General features: G+C 41.1%; 5 protein-coding genes across 8 annotated transcripts; 3 read left to right on the forward strand and 2 right to left on the reverse strand.

Annotated features, from left to right (window-relative positions):
• The first annotated feature begins 3398 nt into the window (after positions 1-3398).
• Positions 3399-7303, forward strand: prkab1b (protein kinase, AMP-activated, beta 1 non-catalytic subunit, b). 3 transcript variants are annotated; one of them, XM_083978490.1, is made up of 8 exons: positions 3399-3543; positions 3808-3956; positions 5476-5645; positions 5736-5829; positions 6308-6422; positions 6522-6655; positions 6774-6842; positions 7025-7303. In XM_083978490.1, the coding sequence occupies exons 2-8, from the start codon at positions 3825-3827 to the stop codon at positions 7100-7102; spliced, it is 792 nt and encodes a 263-aa protein (XP_083834616.1). In that variant the 5' UTR covers positions 3399-3543; positions 3808-3824; the 3' UTR covers positions 7103-7303. The 3 variants fall into 3 exon arrangements, with proteins under 3 accessions (XP_083834616.1, XP_083834617.1, XP_083834615.1); XM_083978491.1 differs by having other exon boundaries at positions 3811-3956; XM_083978489.1 differs by having other exon boundaries at positions 3802-3956; positions 7025-7302.
• Positions 7304-7550: 247 nt separating this feature from the next.
• On the reverse strand, positions 7551-9632 carry LOC310990928 (phospholipase A2-like). 2 transcript variants are annotated; one of them, XM_083978493.1, is made up of 4 exons: positions 8983-9632; positions 8694-8850; positions 8461-8588; positions 7551-7928 (listed from the first exon to the last, which is right to left on the reverse strand). In XM_083978493.1, exons 1-4 carry the CDS (start codon positions 9017-9019, stop codon positions 7804-7806), a joined length of 447 nt encoding a protein of 148 aa, XP_083834619.1. In that variant the 5' UTR covers positions 9020-9632; the 3' UTR covers positions 7551-7803. The 2 variants fall into 2 exon arrangements, with proteins under 2 accessions (XP_083834619.1, XP_083834618.1); XM_083978492.1 differs by having other exon boundaries at positions 8694-9632.
• A 1264-nt stretch (positions 9633-10896) lies between these two features.
• On the forward strand, positions 10897-14232 carry pla2g1b (phospholipase A2, group IB (pancreas)). Its single transcript, XM_083978225.1, has 3 exons — positions 10897-11019; positions 11332-11465; positions 14111-14232. The coding sequence occupies exons 1-3, from the start codon at positions 10913-10915 to the stop codon at positions 14227-14229; spliced, it is 360 nt and encodes a 119-aa protein (XP_083834351.1). The 5' UTR covers positions 10897-10912; the 3' UTR covers positions 14230-14232.
• An 88-nt stretch (positions 14233-14320) lies between these two features.
• LOC310990737 (perlucin-like protein) lies at positions 14321-17807 on the reverse strand. The gene is made up of 8 exons (XM_083978224.1): positions 17671-17807; positions 17117-17197; positions 16941-17024; positions 16763-16849; positions 16271-16306; positions 16032-16171; positions 15776-15891; positions 14321-15678 (listed from the first exon to the last, which is right to left on the reverse strand). The coding sequence occupies exons 2-8, from the start codon at positions 17193-17195 to the stop codon at positions 15525-15527; spliced, it is 696 nt and encodes a 231-aa protein (XP_083834350.1). The 5' UTR covers positions 17196-17197; positions 17671-17807; the 3' UTR covers positions 14321-15524.
• A 488-nt stretch (positions 17808-18295) lies between these two features.
• cox6a1 (cytochrome c oxidase subunit 6A1) lies at positions 18296-20271 on the forward strand. The gene is made up of 3 exons (XM_083980000.1): positions 18296-18451; positions 19711-19853; positions 19979-20271. Exons 1-3 carry the CDS (start codon positions 18352-18354, stop codon positions 20063-20065), a joined length of 330 nt encoding a protein of 109 aa, XP_083836126.1. The 5' UTR covers positions 18296-18351; the 3' UTR covers positions 20066-20271.
• The last annotated feature ends 613 nt before the right edge of the window (positions 20272-20884 follow it).

The following is a 20884-nucleotide window of genomic DNA, read 5'->3' on the forward strand; positions in this document are numbered from 1 at the left end:
GCAGCGTGTTGCTCTGTGATGGACCAAGCAGAGGGAAGACGTATACTGACCCATCCAACACAGTCTCTGTGGAAGAAGCTGAGGTCAAGGACTGAGGACCAGCTTTATAGGACTAAGGATGAGGCTGACTTGACCTGACCTGTTAACCTTATAGTCCACTGATCAGCTAAACTTTCTGTGACATGTGGATAATAGCTGTAGTGTGAATTTGATCATAATAATAATAATAATTTGTATTCTAAGAGTTGATGGTCCTTTTGTTTCTGCGTGACTCTCCAGAAGTCGGCTTAGACAAGATGGTGTTTTCAGCTCTCACCCGTCAGTCTACCTGTCACCCTTCATCACATCTGGGCCCTGTCAGCTGCTCAGATGCAGTCGGCCTTCCACAGCCTGCAATGAGCAGACTGAGATGAAGTATTCAGAGGAGACATTTGTGGAGATGACTGAATCTACATCAGTGGTAAAAACCGAGAGTCATATAAATTGTGAGATGTGAGATACATTCCCATTGTCTCATAAATACACCATTAATTAGTCATACAAAGTTGGCATCTTTTTTGATGTCTTTCACAAGACATCTTAAAATATGTCCTCTGTGTAATGTAGCTAAAGGTTTAACAGTGGAGCTTTTAATGCATCTACTTCTAGTCAGTTTATTATTATGATATGATCTGATTATGATATCCAGACCCTGCCAGACATTTCAAATGTCATCCATAGTCAACAGTGTCATCAATGTTAGCATGGTTTGATAGACTGATTGAGTTAATAGTACTACTTAAAAATTAAACTTAATTGGTACAAAAGTAGTAAAATGATGTAATATTTTTACCTTAAATTCAGTGAATGATATACCTATTACGGGAAAACATATCCAGTGTTTCGCTGGTTTTATGTAGGAGGAATAATCTGTTTTGAAACTGCACGTCTGCTCCAATTTTCTCCAACTCTGAGACTGAAAGGTGGTCTTTCCAAACAGTGAAATACTGATGACTGTTCTTTTCTTGTGTACATGAAACAGGATAGCTGTGAGAACATCTCAGAGAAATCTGATGCGATATGGAACAAGGACACTTTTTTTTTGCTGAGCTGCAGAAATCTTAAAAGGTTTTACTGACCCTGGCTGTCTGTCTTATACAAGCCACTCCACAGTATATGGATACAAAGTAGATTAGGAGGATACTTAGAGTGCACAGACCTTTGTGTCAAAAAACTACTACCAACATTTTTTTTGAGAACAAGCTTCTTGGACGAGGTAGCAAAACAAACTCATAAAATACTTGTTTGTATGAGACAGCTTGGACTAAATAAATCTAAACACATTCAAATTATTTTGATAAAATGTATTGTCTTGTTTGTTTGCAGGCTATGTGCCTTCCTGCTGTTTTTGGCCGATGACCCCAAAATCCTCAGTAACAGTGGCGTGCACAGACTTTTTGAAGGGCAGGGGCGAAAAGGAAAAAAAGGGCACATATAGCGCGTCCTAGCCACTGAAGAGGGCACTTTAGCACACGTTTTGGCTCCTAGAGGGCACTTTCAGGGCTGCCAAGTTTCAGAAAACGACAAGCGTGAGACTGTAGTGACATGGTGCGTTCCAGGTCGTCTGCAAAAATTTTGGGGCCTTTTTTACGGTCGATTTGGCCTGTTTATATCGATATCTGAAGACTGATGTCCTCGATCACCTCCATGCCAGCTGCTCTCCCTGCACTGTGGCCTCCTAATGCTATTCTTAATTACTCAAACTCAAAGTTCATGAAAAAAAAAGTAGAGTAGCCTATTGATTGGGGAAATATAAGCGTGAGAAATGTCAGGTGTGGTGTATGGTGTGAGAACGGGTCAAATTGCGTGACTATCACACTCAAAGCGTGAGGCTTGGCAGCTCTGCACTTTAGCACACCTTTTGGCTGCCATGAGGGCACTTTAGCACACGTTTTGGTTCCTAGAGGGCACTTTAACATGTGTTTTGGCTTCCAAGAGGGCACTTTAACACACGTTTTGGCTCCTAGAGGGCACTTTAGCACACTTTAACACACGTTTTGGCTCCTAGAGGGCACTTTAGCACACGTTTTGGCTGCCATGAGGGCACTTTAGCACACGTTTTGGGTCCTAGAGGGCACTTTAGCACACTTTAACACACGTTTTGGCTGCCATGAGGGCACTTTAGCACACGTTTTGGGTCCTAGAGGGCACTTTAGCATGCGTTTTGGCTCCTAGAGGGCACTTTAAAGGTGTACAGAAATGGCCGTTTGTCCTGTTTGTCGCGCCGAGTTGTCACGAGCTGCAACACGAGTTTACCCGAGTAAGGAAAACGAATTTGATTGGTCGTTAGCGAGCGGGCGGGATATTCAAAGCTTGGGGCGAGACCATAGACTGTAAAAAGAAGGGCGAGACCGAGCTCCGTGTGTGTGTGCGTGTCTCAGACGTTTGAATGACGGATTACGGATCCAATATCAGTGGCTGGTGAATCGTGTACAGGCTGACGTATAATCCGTGCGCCTGCATTATCCAATGCGAAAAAAAAAATACACACTTTCAGCCCGGATTTACTCAAAAATAAAATTTTGCACAAAGTTTGGCCTACATTGTCTGAAAGATGAGTTATTACACTAATTTTATGACCCAGAGTGGGCTTAAATTCAATTTTCTTTTCTGTACACCTTAAACATGTGTTTTGGCTTCCAAAAGGGCACTTTAATGCATGTTTTGGCTCCCAGGGGGCACTTTAGCATGCGTTTTTCAACAATTGGGCCACGCCCCCCCCCCCCCCCCCCCCCCGTGCACGCCACTGCTCAGTAATATGAGTAGGCTACATTAAAATGAAACATTAATGTTTTATGAATGTTAGGCCTATAATTCTAATACCTACCCGGTTTATTGAATGATTTCAAGCTACACTCACACAGACAGTGTGTCTGTAGCTATAGAAAAACTAAACAAATGAGGCCTACGTCTTCTACTACTTTTAATTGTTTTCAATGCAACTGTATCGGTTAATAGCCTCGTGTGTCTGACAGTTGTGTTATAATTCAAGAGTCTACCAGATGAACGTCGGTCAGTTCAGTGTGTTGTCCATTCAATCTTAGTGAAAACGTGTCTCTTCGGACAAAGAGCGAACAGTCGGCAACAATCGGGTTAAACTTCAACGCGCCCAGAGCTCGAGGACAGGAGGCGGAAGAGGTGTGTTTTCTTCACTACACACTCACACACCACATACACACTAACACAAACTCAAGTTTGCTCCAAATGACGAAAACATACACAGGACTCGGTTGAACAGAGAAGCCACAGAGAGAGACTGGTAGGAGAAGCAGGGTGAAGCAGGGTGGGGGAGGAGGAGGAGGAGGAGGTGGAGGTGGTGGGGGGGAGACGCCTCGTCACAACTGTGTTTTGTGTTGTAGTCCAAGAGGGAAACTTCACACCAGAGGCGGAAACAACAACGACTGGCTCGGACACGGGACCGTTTTCCACCCAGAGACACAAACACATGTAAAGTAGACCACAGCAGGTCCGAGAAGACTGCAGCCGCCGTCTGACAAGTTCTAGGTGAGTGAACTGTGACTTCGTGTTGTTGTGTTGTCTTCAGGCGTGTTACAGCCCTGAGGGTAGCCTACTGCAGTCACCTTTATTGTTTCTTAGTGGAGACCACAAGAGGCCACCTCTGGCCCTCCTTTGGACAGTCCAGGGAGGGAGGGACCAGTGTGGGGCTCCTGGTGGTGGTGGTGGTGGTGGTCTCTGGCCGCCCCACATGTCCCAGGAGGACACAGAGATGATGCTGACTTGATCTTGATGTGTGTCTGTCAGTAGGCCTAGTTGATGCTTCCAGGATGGGGAACAGCAACAGCGACAGGTCCAGCGGGGGACAGGGGGACAGGTCATACAGAGATGGACAGCAAGGAGGGAAAGAAACTCGTCCCAACATCCTGATGGACAGCACAGAGGACGGAGACGACGCAAAGGTAATGAGAAGAAGTTCATACCAGGACAGCTGTCACACATTATGTGATGAGATCACAACAAACATCTTGTTTTGCCATTATGTTGGACTGACATGAACCCTCTAAGTCCATAGTGTTCATCACATGCAGGTTAAGATATACAGTATACGTAAAATAAGTAAGACACAACTATCACAATAATTTTTTGGCAGATATTGCAATTGCGAATTATTATTACTTTATTTTCCCTAAAGAAAAATAAAACATTACAATGGATATTATTTTTGTTGGGTCTCGTACCAAACATACAGTTACTTTTTTGCTTCAAGAACGTATTTATACATTAATACACCACGATATTGTGACACATTTGACCTTAGTTAAAAGAAATTTGCAGCTTCTGAGATTTTTGTGAAGATTCTGTAATTTGACTGTTGCGTTTGGCCATATTGCGATTTTGATCATATTTCCATTATTGTTGTTATTGTACACTTTCTAAGATACATTTAGACATTTTTCTGTATTGAAAGAGTGTCATGCCTGTAAAAAATAATACATTATTATTTCATAATTTAAAGCAGAGACTGTAGGCCATTGCTGATACATTCAGAAGCTGGTAAGAATGCATCATTTACTTAATGAGCAGTGTGTTTTTACATTGTTTGTCAATGAGAAAGTCAAGATTGTCGGACAAAGGATCATGTGATTCCTTAAATTCCATGCGGTTAAAAAAATCCAGTTCAACAATCAACTCTGAAATCTCAGGTCAAGCAGTTTCCTGAAAGCATTACAATGAAGTGTTTACAAAACAGCCCCACCTTTGTGTAGTGTGCACTATTTAATTTTACGCAAGTTACTACTGATACGTTTTCATATTAAGCAGCTTTTGCAAAGGAAGTGAATAAATCATCTTTGGGAAATAGTTGCAGTAGTAAACAGTATTACTTCCAGGCAAAAGAGGCATCATTCAGAACTCCCTTGTGAAAACTGAACAGTTGGAGCAGTCGATTATCCTCACTTTTATAAATGTTTTAATGATTTTATACGACATGAAAAGACATGTGAATCCATCATCCATACAGCTGGAGCCAATCCAAGTTTACACGTGTATATAGATTATATATACTTTGTACATACACATCACCACACACATATTAGTCAATTGCTCTATAATAGTGAAAATATACATGCATACATTTTCAGATGGTGTGCAGAATTGCAGCATAAATGCAAGCTGTTGAAAATATGTCATAAATGAAGACCAAACATATTGTATAGAAATCATATGTAATTATATAAGAGTTGAACTTACCAGAAATTCCAGATGGTAGAATCAAACATGCAAATGAATATGAAGTGTGTGGATTATGTTTGAAGATGGACTGAACATTTTTCAGAAGCACACTAACACATCATCCAGTGGACTCAATCTTCAGCCTTTTCCCAGCTGCTCATTCAGTCAGGAGGTGTTGTGTGTGGTGCAGAGGCTACAGCTGCTCTTGGTAACATGGCAACAATGCATTGATATCACACTGTGCAGGCTCCACAGGAAATACAGGAGTTTCTTGCCTGGCAGCAGGACCTGGAGAGCGACAGCAAGAGTCCAACACAGGCCAGACCAACTGTGTTCAGATGGGCAGGAACCGGCAAAGAGGTCTTCGTATCTGGTTCTTTTAACAACTGGGCCACCAAGATCCCGCTCAACAGAAGGTAGTGTGACACACGCACAACGCTCAACAAGGTCATAGGTCTATGGACAGTGTAATGACAATGTAACATGTGGCTGTTTCCCAAACCCAGTCAGAAGAACTTTGTGGCTATAGTGGACCTGCCGGAGGGAGAGCACCAGTACAAGTTCTGTGTGGACGGTCAGTGGACTCTGGATCCAACAGGGGTGAGTCAACCTAACTTTTAGATCTAGACAATATAAAGTGGGGAAAACAAGTATTTGATCCCCTCTTGATTTTGTAAGTTTGCTCCCCCACAAAGAAATGTGCGGTCTATAGTTTTTATGGTAAGTTTTTTTTAACAGAAAGAGACAGAATAACAACAACAAAAAAAATCCAGAAATAATATTGTCATATTAAGATTATAAATGAATTTACATTTGATCAAATGAAATAATTCAATTCAATTTTATTTATATAGCACCATGCAGAAGCAGTTCAGAGTGCTTTACATAGAGATCAGACAACTAATTAAAAAGTAAACAGCAATAGATTCGAAATAAAGGCAAACATTAGGAGGGGATCAAATACCTATTTTCCCCACTGTTAGTATGATAGTTGAATTGTTATATCTCCTACCTCTACAAATTCTTAATCTACACTCACAAGTGTTGATGTCAAATTTCTGTTTACACTCTTGCCCAGGCTGTGATGACGTCTAAAACTGGGACAGTTAATAACGTCATCCAGGTGAAGACGACTGACTTTGAAGTCTTTGATGCGCTCAGGATTGACTCGGAGGATTCTGCAGACATGTCAGGTACTGGCACCTGTATTCATTCATCAGCAACAACACCGACTGTTTTTATTGATGTGACGCTGTGTTAAAAAAAAACATAACACGATTGGTCTTTTCCAGATTTGTCCAGTTCCCCTCCCGGCCCATACCAACAGGAAGCCTACGTGACCAAATCGGAGGACAAGATCAAACACCCTCCTATCTTACCTCCACACCTGCTACAAGTGCTACTCAACAAGGACACAGGCATCTCTGTAAGTACGGTTTAGACATGCTAGACTGCATGTTCATTGTTGATGACAAATACCACTGCAACATGCAATTTATTAGTGTTGTTCACCCGCTCTCTCTCTTTCTCTGGATCTTCATCAGTGTGACCCAACACTTCTTCCCGAGCCCAACCACGTGATGCTCAATCACCTGTACGCCCTCTCCATCAAGGTAACAAATCCTCCTCCAGCGTATTAGATTATTTTTTATGTTGTCCCTTACAGTAAATAGAGGGAAATTGTGGATCTGTGACAACATATGCATATTTATATGAACAATAATCATTTTAATGTTTCATTTTGTCCATGTGTAGTGTCAGCTTCATCTTTAAGCCTCTTGTCGTTGTGTTTCAGGACGGGGTGATGGTTCTCAGTGCGACACACCGATACAAAAAGAAGTATGTGACCACTCTTCTGTACAAGCCGATATAATCCACAGAGTGTGGATCCTACCTTGTATATTGGAATAATAATAACAGCTGCTACTTGAACTGTTTTTGAACTGAATCTTAATATCTTCCTGATACCGATTGAAATCATTTTGTACCCATCCTGTGATCTTGTATTTTTTGAAAATGTTTGTGCAAGTTTTGGGTGCTACACCACAACGAGGCTTGATGATGAAACCTAACTGCAACCTAAAGCTTGTGTCTTCATGGTCAGTGAATAAAAAGACTGTCAAGTGAAGGTTTTAATCCACATGTGTCGGTAGATGATTGACATTTGTTGTATAAGATGTAAAACTTCATGTAAAGTTTAGTCAAGTCAACTTTAACAGAAAGGTATTTGCACATCAAAAAGGCTAGATGCAGGTGTGTAGGAAAGTCAGTTTTCATTTTTAAAAGGTTGCGGGATCTTCTTTTTCTTGAATAAACTTTAAAAGCCTCTGCTACAGACACTCTCCATGTGAGCAAACAGCCACGAGGACACAGTGGGTGAAATTCACCTTCAGGATAACAAGAGTCTCACTCTAACTTTTTCTTTCTGTTCAACTCACACTTACATACGGAATGAAACTTCTTTTCTTTTATTTCAAAATCATCAAGAAATTACATTTTTTTGAAAGGAATTGTTTACCAATCTGACATTCTTTTGTATTTTTTTTTTTTTTTTTTTGTGGGAGGTTGTATCACTCAGTCGACACAGTGGACTTTGGGATCCAGGTTCTTGTATTCAGGGTTGTATTTGGCCTGAGCGAAGCAGTGAGCGGTCACACGATCACACTCGCACACAGCAGCCTGGCACTTGTTGTTGGTGGCTGCAGAGAAACAAGGAATGAGCAGATCTGAGGCACTTTTTAAATATATGTTAGTCATGTGTGGAGGCATTTAACACAACCAGGAGAGTTTCTGAAATCAAACCTCAGTTCCTGACTGTGTAATGCTTAGCTGTTTACATACAGTCTCTATATATAGCTGCACTTAACCCTGGGCCATAAATGCTGCCTTGTTTGATTCTTTTCTTTTCTCTTTTTTTTCCTCTTTTTTTTTTTTTTTTTTTTACAGTAAACACTCACACAACCAGCCAAAATAAGCTTAAAGGTTTAAATGTTCTAAAACTTCATATTGAGACAAGTAGGCAACTAAATACATTTCTGTCACCTGCCCAGAGTAAACAGAATAAATTATGCTCTATGACCAGCTCACATCCTCAGGAAAATACCAGATATTAGCCACTCACTAGCCAGGATTAAATTTGAAAACCAAACCCGATGTGTTGTATCATTTTGCACGGCATCATCTAAGGTCATTGCAAATATAATATATCAGTTAATCCCAGGCCACTCTTACCTGAGCAGGTCACTCTTTGGTTTGCGCAGGTGAAGTCATAAACAAGAACGTAGGGAAGGTCAGCGAGGGCTGTGCATCCAGGAGCCTTTCTGGCGTTTTGATAGCATTTATCATGAACTTTACAGCACCTGAGAACACAGGAGGAAAGGGCTTAGGTTCAAGGAAGTTTCCCACTATGTTAATTTTAAAGACCATGTCTAAGAGAAAGAATTGGGAAAGTAACAACTCCCTACATGTCCACTTCATCCAGAGGGGTTCCCCTCCCCCCGAAGCCACACCAACAGCCATATTCGTTGTAGAGCAGAGGGTTAACATCAGGCTGGGCACACTGGATCATATTCCCAAACTGCCATAAGGCCCTGGGCAGCCGCCCACAACTGACGATACAGGCTGTTAGAGACATGTAAAGCAGACAAATAGACAATGGATCAGGAGAAAATGAGTGAATCCTAATATACATAAGAAAGAAATATGTTAAAGAGTTACAGGGTTACTAGATGTCAGGTGTGATTTCAGTCTTACCCGTGAGAAGCAGCAGCAGGGGAGCCGTCAGATTCATGGCTACGTTCAAAAAGAACCGGGGCTTTGGTTGCAGGCTGCTCTTATATCAGAGGAGGTGTGAGACAACGACAGATAAGAGGGGGTGGGAGGGCGCAGAGTTACTTGTCAAGACTTGAGTCTGTTATCAGCCTCTATCAGTTTCCATTTACTGTACTCAATTACTTACTGCAACATACATTTAAGGTACTTTCACTTCATTAATTATGTATTATGGAAGGCTTACAGTAATACCTTTGTGCTACTAAAATGTAAAGGCATTAGATGAGAGGCATTTGCCATTTGCAGTAAAATCCGCATGGAGAGCAATTGCAAAAGATTCATCTAAGACACAAGATTGTGAATATGATTACTTTATGATGCACTGTTATAGATTAATCTAAACTGGATATGGAATTGTTAGGGTCATTGTTAGGATATATTTAGCTCAAAAGTCTGGCAACATAAAGCCTCTTCTTCATTAATGCACAATGACAATAACTAAAATGTTCTTTATAATAGTATATTAACATTCACTGTGGCAATCATTCTGCATTGTAAATATGTTAACTTCTTGGTACTTTAAGAGCATCTTACATGAGGATTTGTAGGACTGCTTCATTCACTCAAGTGTATTTAGGCTACAGGTAGTGAAAAGAAAGTATGAACACACAAGATACTGTTCAGGTACAGAATACGTTTCCTCCTTATTTACATGAGAATAAGTCCGTGTCTCTTCAGCTCAACTCCAGCTGGATGTGTCCTCCTGTTGTATCCACTCGTGCCTTAAATGTCCTAATTTGGTCAAGTAGTTGTTTGTTTTGAATGTCTGACCATCAAGTGGAGCTGCATCCTGTGAGAGAACAGAAAAAGCAGATACACAGTGCAATGTGCTCTGTTCTGTGGCTAGATATTCATAGTGATAGGTTGGTGAGTTCATATATTTTTTACATTGTACATTTATATTGTAAGTAGCTCAGCTTCATGCTGTCAGTAGCTGCAGCTTTGGGTCATATCCAGTCTGTTCCCACACAGCGTACGATAAGAAATATCAGGAAATACAACATGTCGAGGTGATCTCAGGTGTGCCTTCCATAAACCCCTAATAAACCCCACATCTTGCACTTATTGATTCTCCCCTCACAGCTATTCACTCTATATATTTACTTATGTTTTCTTTTATTTTTCCTTACATTTATATATTATGTAACTTCCTAATCAAATATTCCATAATCTATTTGTTCCTGCTCACTCTGTGGTTACTTCAGTTGAGACTGCAGCTGAATTTTAAATAACTTTGCAACACACAGCTGTGTCAATAGCTGGCACTTGTCAGAATTCCCAGGGCTTTCCACACAGGTTGAAGTCAGGTTGAATATTTACATTAACACAAAAGGAAATAGTGTACAAAAGGACAAAAAAACATAGATATGTATACATGTATGTATGTATGTATAGGGGCTCTGTGTTTGTATTTCATTGTATGTATTGTTATTTGTATGTATGTATGGGTTAGGTGTGCATACTGTGTATGTAGATAATATGTATGTGTGTGTTTAAGTGCATAACATACATATGTATGCATTGTGTAATGTATAGGCGACCCCTGGCAATTGGTCCGCCTCTCACCGCCTCTTAGGGTCAGCTGTCAATATAAGCTTTAGGCTCTGCACTCACACATCCGTACCTGCAACATGCACCTGACTCACTCCCTGCTGGTCCTGCTCCTCAGCCTCCCAGCCTGTGAGTATGCACAAGCCTCTGCAATGATAGCTCTTGTTTTCTGATTATGTTTGATTTGGGATTTCCCAAGACATAATCCAAGGTGTTTTTAAAATGTGCACTAACTTTGTCTGAGATGTGTCCATCGTGTCCCACAGTGCTGGGGTACCGGGCCCTGTGGCAGTTCAGGGCCATGATCCTCTGCACAGTACCTGACAGCTGGCCGTTGCTGGACTATGCGGACTACGGCTGCTACTGTGGCCTGGGAGGCTCTGGCACACCTGTTGATGAGCTTGACAGGTGAGGACTTTGGCACAACATTTTTAGTCTATGTGCTTTTATGTTGTGGTTCTTTAACATGAATCATCAGGTTGTGAGATCCTTGCCTCTGATACGTCCTACTGTCACTCAGAGACACTGGTGCTGCACAGCAGAAATTTTCAAACAGTTAATAATCGTTAGGAAGTCAAAAAAAGTGAGTGGTTTGTGCTTTGGTGATGTGAATATTTATTCTAAGGATGACGACATTGAACCTCAACTGCTGGTGATTTTCTTCAGCTTGATATGTGGAAGGTGCTGTAATGTCGTCTTCATGCTCTGTAAATGTGATAGATGCTGTCAGGTGCACGACCGGTGCTACAGTCAAGCCATGCAGCATGATGAGTGCTGGCCCATCTTGGACAACCCCTACACTGAAATGTACAACTACAGATGCAATGAGGCCAGTAAGACTGTCACCTGTCTGGGTGAGTGCTGGACAACATTGTCGTTTCTATACACAACACCTTTTGCCTACTAGCTACCGTGGAAAAACAAAGAAATTACATCATTATTGCGTAAAATATCAATCAATATTTAACAGACCTCTGTCCAAGCCAATGTCAAACAACATACACCAGGTTCAGATAGCAAAAACATAGTAAATTCCATAGTAAAAAATGTAATCTGTTCTTCTCAAGTCTATATAGCCTATTACAGTTTTTCTCAATCGCTTTGGTGCTATTCTCAGATCAGAATGAAAGTTCTCATAACTATTAGTTCAACCTCCACAACATGTAGTCATTTGTCCACATCATAGTAGCAGTTTCTCCTTCCTCTGAACAAATTGCAAATGCTTTTGGACATGTATCAGTTGCTCTCATACAATTCTCTGCTGTTTTACAACATTATCATTTGTTTATGTCATGTCAGTCAAAATGAACTATACTTTTGAACGCTGAATAGTCTTTCCCTATAAAACTAATAGTCCTCATTTCATTGCTTGAGTCATTACATACAAAATTGTTGAACTAGTTTTCAAAATCTGTCAAACTAATTTAAATGTTGGGAGAAGCACTGTGAATTCAATTATTCAAACATTTACAGTAAGGAACAACAGGTAGTATGGTATTGGACAGTAATTCAGCACTAAACCATCTGCACTGCTGTCATTGTGTCAGGCATTACTGTAAGATACAGTGGGACAAGAACTTTTTACATTTACATTTAGACTTACAGCTTCACTAGAGAACAGATTTACTGTATTGTAATGTATTACAGCAACCACAGTAAAGATTTCCCATCTTTACAGTACGGTACTGTAGGCTACTACAGCATTTTACAAGTAGGAAGCACTTTTACAGTATTGTACACTACAGTAATAATGGTTGATGCAGTACATGTACTGTACATTACTGTAATTTTACTCTGCATCACATAGGATTACAAGACAACCTCACAGAGGTGGAAGAGACTGAGCCCTTTTTACTCTGCTACAAGAACAAGACATTTGTGCAATGGTGATTACAAACAATGGCATAAGGTTGAAAGAGATACAATGTAAGGATGACATTACTGTATCTTTGGGAATACTGAATCTGTTTCAATCGCTACAATTGACAGAGTGATGTAGATGAAAATGTGACAGGAACGTCTGGATGTGCAGGAATGATTTACAGTACTCTGTAGGTTCAGTTACTATATGTACTGCAACATTGTTTACGTAAAGTTGTACCCAAAGAGTGTTTCTTATGTTTGTTGTAGATGACTGTAGTGTATTTTTCCTTTGCACAATGCTGTGAACAAATCAGAATTGCAAAGAGCATATGCAGTAGAAATGTGAAACATACATATTCAGTATCTCCACTAAATACAGCAATGTGTAACTTTACTGTAGTTTTCACATGGCTGTACAAGTAGTGTATAGTGCTGTCTTGAGCATTTTCAGGTAGTATCATCACTTTTTGCATTGGAAAACACTTGGAGAATAAAGTGTCCTAATGAAAACATGACAAAGCCATTTGACTATCTTGTTCATAAACGATGGTGTCAGGACTTCTCATTTTGACGACACTGACAGTTTCATTGACATGAGTACTTGCTTTTGAGGGATGGACAATCCATTTTGAGCAAGTGACGCACTTTTGCAGGTTATCCACTAAGTTTTGCAGTTTGCAATAATTGTTCTGAGAAATGCACTAACTGTTGTGCAAATGTTAAGAGTGATGTGAGAAAAGCACCAAAGCGATTGAGAAAAACTGTAACACGATGACGACATACTTGCGACAGTGAAAAACATGACAAGATGGCTTTGGCAAAGGAATCGTTTGAATCGGCGTTGGCATCAACTTTGAAAGAATTAAACTTGTCATTTTCTTTCAAAGTTGAGCAAGAAACTGCACTGAAGTCATTCATTTCTAAGAAGGATGTATTTGGTGTTTTGCCGACGGGCAGGGCCATTGTATAGGGGAGAAAGGTGATGATAATTCTAGGGGCCCAGCGCCTATAGGGCCCACAAAAAACCCAGGAGTCTAATCTTTGTATGACTGAATTATTCTGCATATTACTCGTAGTAATGCTGCATTAGCATCAAAACAAAGTAGGCTAAACACACAAAGTAGGCCAAATGAAAAAAAAAAGATAATACATACAGTACATAGTCTAAGAAAAAAAGTGGAAAAGTCAGGGGGTAGGGGCCCACTTCAGTAGTCTTTCTTTCAGGGGGCCCAGAATTCCTAGCAACGGCCCTGCGACGGGATATGGGAAAAGTTTAATCTACGTCATCCTGCTCTTTGCTCTGATTGGTCGTAGCGCTACCCTATTGCGTGCAGAGGCAGTTTGAAAGACAGCCTTCATCCCGTCCCCTGGATTGAACCGAGGTCTACCGGTCGTTGCCAGACTGTACATTTGAATGATATAGTCTGGCTTGTCAGGCTAGTCTATGCTGCCTTCCGCTACCAAGTTCAGTGCAAATCAGCTCACTAATTTCATGCAGTTTTGCTGACTAATAAACAAATGCAGGTGAAAAACATAACCTCTGTAGTAAAAAAGTAAAAGTGCATTGTGAGTTGTCTCCACCTCTTCTCTTCTCTCCCTAACTCTAGTGTTACTCTTATCTGTCTTTGTCATTTAGACACCAACGATCTGTGTGAGAGGTTCATCTGTGAGTGCGACAGGAAAGCGGCCGAGTGCTTTGGCCAGGCAGATTATAATGAAGGAAATGCCGATCTTCCCAGCGGCCGCTGCAAGTAAATCACAGATGCATGGAGTCAGGAGAAACTCGCTGCCAGCACTGAGGAGTGTGTTTTTATCAAAAATAAAAAAAAATTGAGAACAAGTGTCATTGTTTTGATAGTTATTGTTTTATTAAAGCCTTACCCTTATTCAAATTCCACTGTGTGATCTACACTCTGAGTGACATCAGAAACATAACTTTCATCAGTCTTAAAGGTAGAGTCTGTAGGTTTGTAAACACAACATTCAAACAAGCCCCTCCTCTCGGGCTCAACTGTACACACACCCTGACAGCAGCTGTCAGGACCGACCCATGTTCAACTGCTCTTCACATTGAACCCTATTCCACTTGGGCCTTCAAAGTTCTTGTTTGAATATTTTCTGCTACCACCAAGATAGTGACTGAACACCGTCAAGCTGGGAGAAATGGCGGATGCACACTTAGCAGCGAAGTAAAGGAAATACAGTCTGGGTGACTTTGGGACAGACACAGCGATTTGGCGGTTGGCGGGCCCTGCTCGCCTCGCAGCGGCTCGGCCTGGGGGAGCCACGGCGACCCTCCGTTGTGGCATGGTCTTTGAGGCTCCTGTTGCCGGATGCTCCAGCTCAGACTGTATTTCCTTTTCTTTGCTGCTAAGTGGGTACTAAACCTAGCCTCGTAAACCAGCCACTCCCGGAAATGCATTTCATTTCATTTCAACGGAGAGTCTGGCCTCATCCCCGTTGTAAGCTTTGGGGTGGGTGGGAGCTGGGCGGGAGTGGTAGCGTTGACAGACAACCCCATTCAGCCAATCAGCAAGTTGGTGTAGTGACGAGGCTTTGCACCAGTTGGTCCCTGATTGGCCAACGTGCTGTGTCAATCACAGCTGCGACGCTGATTGGTTCGGCCTTCTGAGGGTTTCAGGCCAAACGCTTACAACGGGGATGAGGCCAGAGTGACTCTCCCTCAGAAATGAAATGAACTGCATTTCCGGGAGCGGCTGGTTTACGAGGCTATACTAAACCTACGCCACCGCACACCCAACTTCACCTGCAATCTGTCATTGGCTGAGGAGAACACACCGACTCCCCACCCAGAAACGTCCAGACTACACCAAAACATCAAAATACAGGCAGGCGGGCGGGGGGTCTCTGCAGACACAGTCACCACCACACATGAGTAAAAGCCCATAGTAGGTGATGATTACGAGTTACGACGAGTCTATATTTTATTTTTTAGGAAATCTACAGACTCTACCTTTAACTGACGCAAACAGTAACAATATGACATAAGGCCTGTGATGTTTAGAAAGCTCAGAGGGCTCCGCCGTCTCTCACATCCGGCTTTCACAGATGTACCGGTACTGGATGCTGCAGTCTGCATCATTCCACATCCTGCGTCTGCGTTCTCCATAGCCATGAAGCTGGCCGCAGTCCTCTCCGTTCTCTCTGAGGGCCCAGTTGTCAGGCTGACCCTCATCCCAGTAACTGCACACAGAGGAGAGAGGAGAGACAATCAGTGACAACCTCCCACCCCAAACATTGGTTTGCGCTTTTCAGTTTCATATCTTTATGTTTCTCCTACGTTGGGGTTGAGCTGAAGTCGGTCCCATCCACCCAGGTCCAGTGTCCCTCCTGTTGTCGCTCCACAAGTCCAATCCAGATGGGGTGTCTGTGTTCAACAACTGATGATATGTAGTCCTAGAAAAAAAAAGATATCATGAGGTTATTATAAACCTTTGCTTACATAAGTAATTCTTATCAGTTGTCTGCGCACAATCATAGTTGCCAGTTCCACTGAAACTATGAGGGTCCAAACATGGAGAACACTTCGACCTCACCAGCTCCTCCACGTTGTTCAGCACCAGCAGGTGTCCTCCTTGTACTAGGCACTGTTCCTCTGCTTTGCTCCAGGTCGCAATATGTTGGGATAGCCAGTAGCAGCCTGTCTGGTAAGACATCCAACCCTCCTTACATCCTCCTGATTTCAGAAGATTGAGACAAGATGAACAGAGTAAGTGGCAAAAAAAAAAAAAAAGTAAAAAAGAGTATTCAGTTAAGTGAAGTTTGAAGTCTTTACCTCTGACTGGCTCTTTCTTCTGTAAAGCGCTAGATGCTGTTTGGTAAGCCACAAAACAACAACAAAAAAGATTAAATAGAGATAATCAAATACAGTATATTGCTACATCGGGGTCATCCCTATGTTCCCACAGCCCTATGTTCCCTCAGCCCTATGTTCCCTCATTTCTAACTTTTGTCGTCACTGAAAATTAGGCCCTATGTTCCCTCAGCCCTATGTTCCCTCATTTCTAACTTTTGTTGTCACTGAAAATTAGGCCCTATTCCCACAGCCCTTTGGTCCCACCATTGGTTGGGTTTAGGCAATGAAGAAAGGAGTTGGTTAAGTTTAGTAAAAAGACCAGGTAGAGGCTAGACAGGCCAGATAGACGGAGTCCAGATAGGTAGAGAGAGTCCAGAGGGAACATAGGGCTGAGGGAACATAGGGCTGAGGGAACATAGGCACGCTCCCGCTACATCAAAATATCCAGAGCTGAAAACCTAATGGGCTCACCTGAGCTGGATGATGAATCTCCTCCTGCATGGTTCATCTTCTCAAGGTGAAGTCTAACATTAGTGATTTCCTGGTTTAACTGGGAGACTGGGAGATAAAAAAGAAAATTCATGTTTTAATTATTGTATAATACAGCATATGAATGACCAATTTTGAAGAGTTGTGTTTAAATCCATACATTTTACCCCAGTAACCAACAGCAGAATTAACAGTAACAGCACTAGGATGCCATACAGGACAAATGCCACGATCCTCTTCATACCTACAAACATTGACAGTCTTGTTGTCATAGCTTAAGGAGAAATCTTTAAGTTTAACTTAAAATCAGCTGGCATGTAGGCCTACACGTCGTACCTGATTGTTCAGTCATTTTTATCTCCTCATTGAGTGGGTTGTCGTCAGGTGACCCAAAACGGTGAAACTGATATTCCATCACTGAAACAGATCACATATAATATCATTTTATAACTGTAGAAACATCTTGTAATGAAAAATCAAAGTTTTCAAAATGACTTTCCCAGAAATGAATGGCGAAGCAGAGGTCAACTGAATCTCTGATGTTTGTTTTCAGGCCAGATACTGTATGTTAAATATTAACGACTCAATAAATAGACCTTTTCAATTATAACACTTTAAACATTTTGATTTTCAAAGATATCCAACTAATTAATGAAATGCTTTAAAAAGTTTAAATTATGATATGAAAGCATAGGCTATTGTAGTATTGAGTTATATTGATGATTCAGCATATAATTCACTGTCATTCGAAAACCTGCATGACAGCGATTAATGCACATTTCAACACAGTTTTGAATATCTATGCATGTTTATAATATCTTATATGTTGATTGCTAAAACATTTCAAGAACAAGTAATAAATGTTTATAAATTGAACATTCATCTCTTACCTTCATCAACCCGATTACCTCTGATTTTTCTCTGGTTGGACTATGACCATGAGATTGCAGATAGTCCTCCCATTTAAAGAGAAACACTGACTTTCCATCACAGCACATACTTTAAAATGTACACACAGTTGGTCAGTTTATTCATCAACATAGACCTCCCTCCCAATAGTCAGACACAGGAACCAAGTTTCTTGCCAAATGTGAGATGGTTACGTGGGAGGTTTTGTTGGAAAAGACCAGCAGTGACACAACAAATTTTGTGCTTTTGACTGACCTATCTGATAACTACAGCTACAAGATCTCCTGAAAAAATATTTGACGGGGTATTTTTCTATTTAGGCCTACTTTTAAGTTCAATTTGTGAGTAGGCCTAGGCTATAGGATTTTGAATTTTTACGTTCATTACTTTTTGTGATGTTTTTGTATTTTTACAACGTGTTGGCCTACTTGTCCATAAAGAAAGGATTATCCTATCCTTGAACTCAGACTCAGTACGTTGCCATCTGGCGTTGCTTTAAATTTGACAAATTTTCGTGTAGTAAGTTACAGTCCTGCAAGGGACTTGTGGGCAGCATCTCTCTGTCAGTTCCCAGTCTGACCGCTGGGGGAAGAGTAGTGACGGCTCGTCGTGACGTCGCTATAAAGAATTCTTTCCGGTTCCTTCGTCACTCAGAAAGGAAAATGGCGGCTCTCGGACGCAGCTCTCAATTGTTGCTGAGGTCGGCTCTGACTCAGGCCCGGCGCCAGCTCTCTGCTTCTGCTGGTGGCGGACACGCTTTGGGTAACTATACCATGTTGTTATAAGTTGCTGGCTGTCTTTGACCTAATTTATATTTAGAACAAATCGTAATGTTTTGACGGTGACCTTGCTGGGTTTGTGTTAGCATTAGCAACACATTAACATCCTTGAAGGGACAGCGCGTAGAGGAAGATACTGCTTAACATGAATTCACTGTAATATCAGGCTCCCGTCCATCGTGAGCATTAACACTTTTACACCCATTAAAACCGAGCGTTGTCGGCGTAATCTCGTCAATGACACGGCTCGAAAGTCGAGCTGTGCCACGAACAACACGTCCTGCAGGCTAACGTTAACCACAACGGTGTCATGTCAGGTCAATGGGTGCTCGTATCTCTGCAGGGTTATATTCCGTTTACAGAGAGACAGAGACAAGGAAGGGGAAGCAGCTGAGGTGAAGAAACCTGGTAAAGGAATAACTTTAAACAGATGGAGCATAATGAATGTACTGCTGTAGCCGAATACAATTAGATTTAAACACCATCAAGTCGGTAATTTCTGGCATAATATTATGACATACGAGTATGTAAAAGTAGAAACAGCTTGTTATGTTAAACTGGGTACATAGGGGCCATCTCAGCTGTAAGGAGAGGGATTTTAGCTTTTAGAACCTTTTTCATGACCTTCATGATCCTCAGCCAGCACATTTATTCTAATACAGATGTATAAACCTCGGTTTATTCCTCAGTGCTGTGTATTTTGAAAATAAGAAAAATGTTTTTTAAATGAAGAGGAACTTGTCCTAAAATTATACTAGCTTTGTTAATTATACACTGTCACATGTAAACGCTGCTTCTTTGAAATTAAGGATCAAGGCTGCATTCTGATGATGTAAATTCACTCACAAACATCAGTCGGGGTTGTTCATGTGTGTTACAAGTATTGCTAACGGGTATTAAATCTGTATGGTTTTATGTTGGTCTGATGTCTTACTCTTGAAAGTTGGTGTATTTAAAGCTAAATTTGGAAGATCTGCCATACATTGTAGGCTATTCCAAACTTCATCTAGTTCTCTCTGTATATTTATGGATTGTTGCTCCCAGTAATTGTAAAATGAAGGTGTCCTATATTTTGGTACATATCCTGGGTAGTACTGTAAAGTATGTGCAGTTTTATGACATCATAAAGAAATCCAATGTTCTCAGGTCCTAAGGTTGCATAAAGAGCAGTGTAATACTGAGCCTAGTGCTTGGGTGCACATTTGCTTGAGTAAACTAATCATTATTGTCTTTCTCTTTCAGCTGAGAAATGGAGGATGCTCAGTTTCCTGATTGCCGTACCAGGCGTTGCTGTGATTATGTTGAACACATACCTGAAACATCAGCAGCATGGCCATGATCGTCCAGAGTTTATCGCTTACAGCCACCTTCGGCTTCGCTCCAAGGTCTGACCCGATAAAATGATACTGGTTCTAAAATGTCTGGCATGCGTGTCACCTACATCAGTATTTTGACTTGGTTACATGGTTTTCATTGTTTGCTTTTTTTGTTTTATTTCCAATTATCACAGGCTTTCCCTTGGGGTGATGGCAAGAAATCTCTCTTCCATAACGCACACGTGAACGCCCTTCCTGACGGCTATGAGGAACATGAGTAAACCCTCCCTCCAGACCTCACCACTGGGACCAGTCCCTCTGTTACCTACTGGACCACACTCACATTTACAGTTTACTCTTTTACTTGATGTTTGGTTACCTCTGTGCCATCAACATGGGGCACCCAAACAGTTTCCATTTCTTTGGACCATTTAACATAATGTCAGCTTAAACTGAATTAACATAAATAAAGTAACTATTACCTCTATTCATGTTTTATTTCTGTCTGTTACTGGGATGTTAGTTCTACACAAGATTCACAAATTACTGTTAGTTGCTGTTGATACAAAACATTTTTTAGAAGACATCACAGGGGTAAACGCACTAAATCCAGCATGCTTTTAGGAAATGACTGCATTGCATCTAGTTGATAAGTGTCTACTCTGGAAAAGGACTACACACTAGTAAATGTAAGTTCCTTTAATATTCTGTATCTCATATTTAATATACACCAAAAAGAAAGATAATTTATTTGAAATTATTCAATATTTAATGGCACTCTGTACCATCACCCACCCAGTCCTTGGATGTGAATAATACACTTCTGGTTATCAAGCTCACTACACCACATTGGATATTGTGTCTGAAACCAATCTGATGTTATGCTAATCATTAACACAAAAAAAATATTATTCAGATGGAAAATTATTCTTGAAGCCAAATAGATCATTTCCACAGCAGCTTTTTAAGCTAACGCTGGAGTGGAAATGGACAAAGGCACTGCCATTTCAGAAACATCTTCTTCAGTCTGACAACATTCAAATACATGAATGTACTGCAAACTCAGAATATGTGGACATGCATGGCACATGCTGTCAAAT

This window comes from Trachurus trachurus (assembly GCF_905171665.1).
Source record: "Trachurus trachurus genome assembly, chromosome: 9".
In the NCBI taxonomy this organism is placed as follows: Eukaryota; Metazoa; Chordata; class Actinopteri; order Carangiformes; family Carangidae; genus Trachurus; species Trachurus trachurus.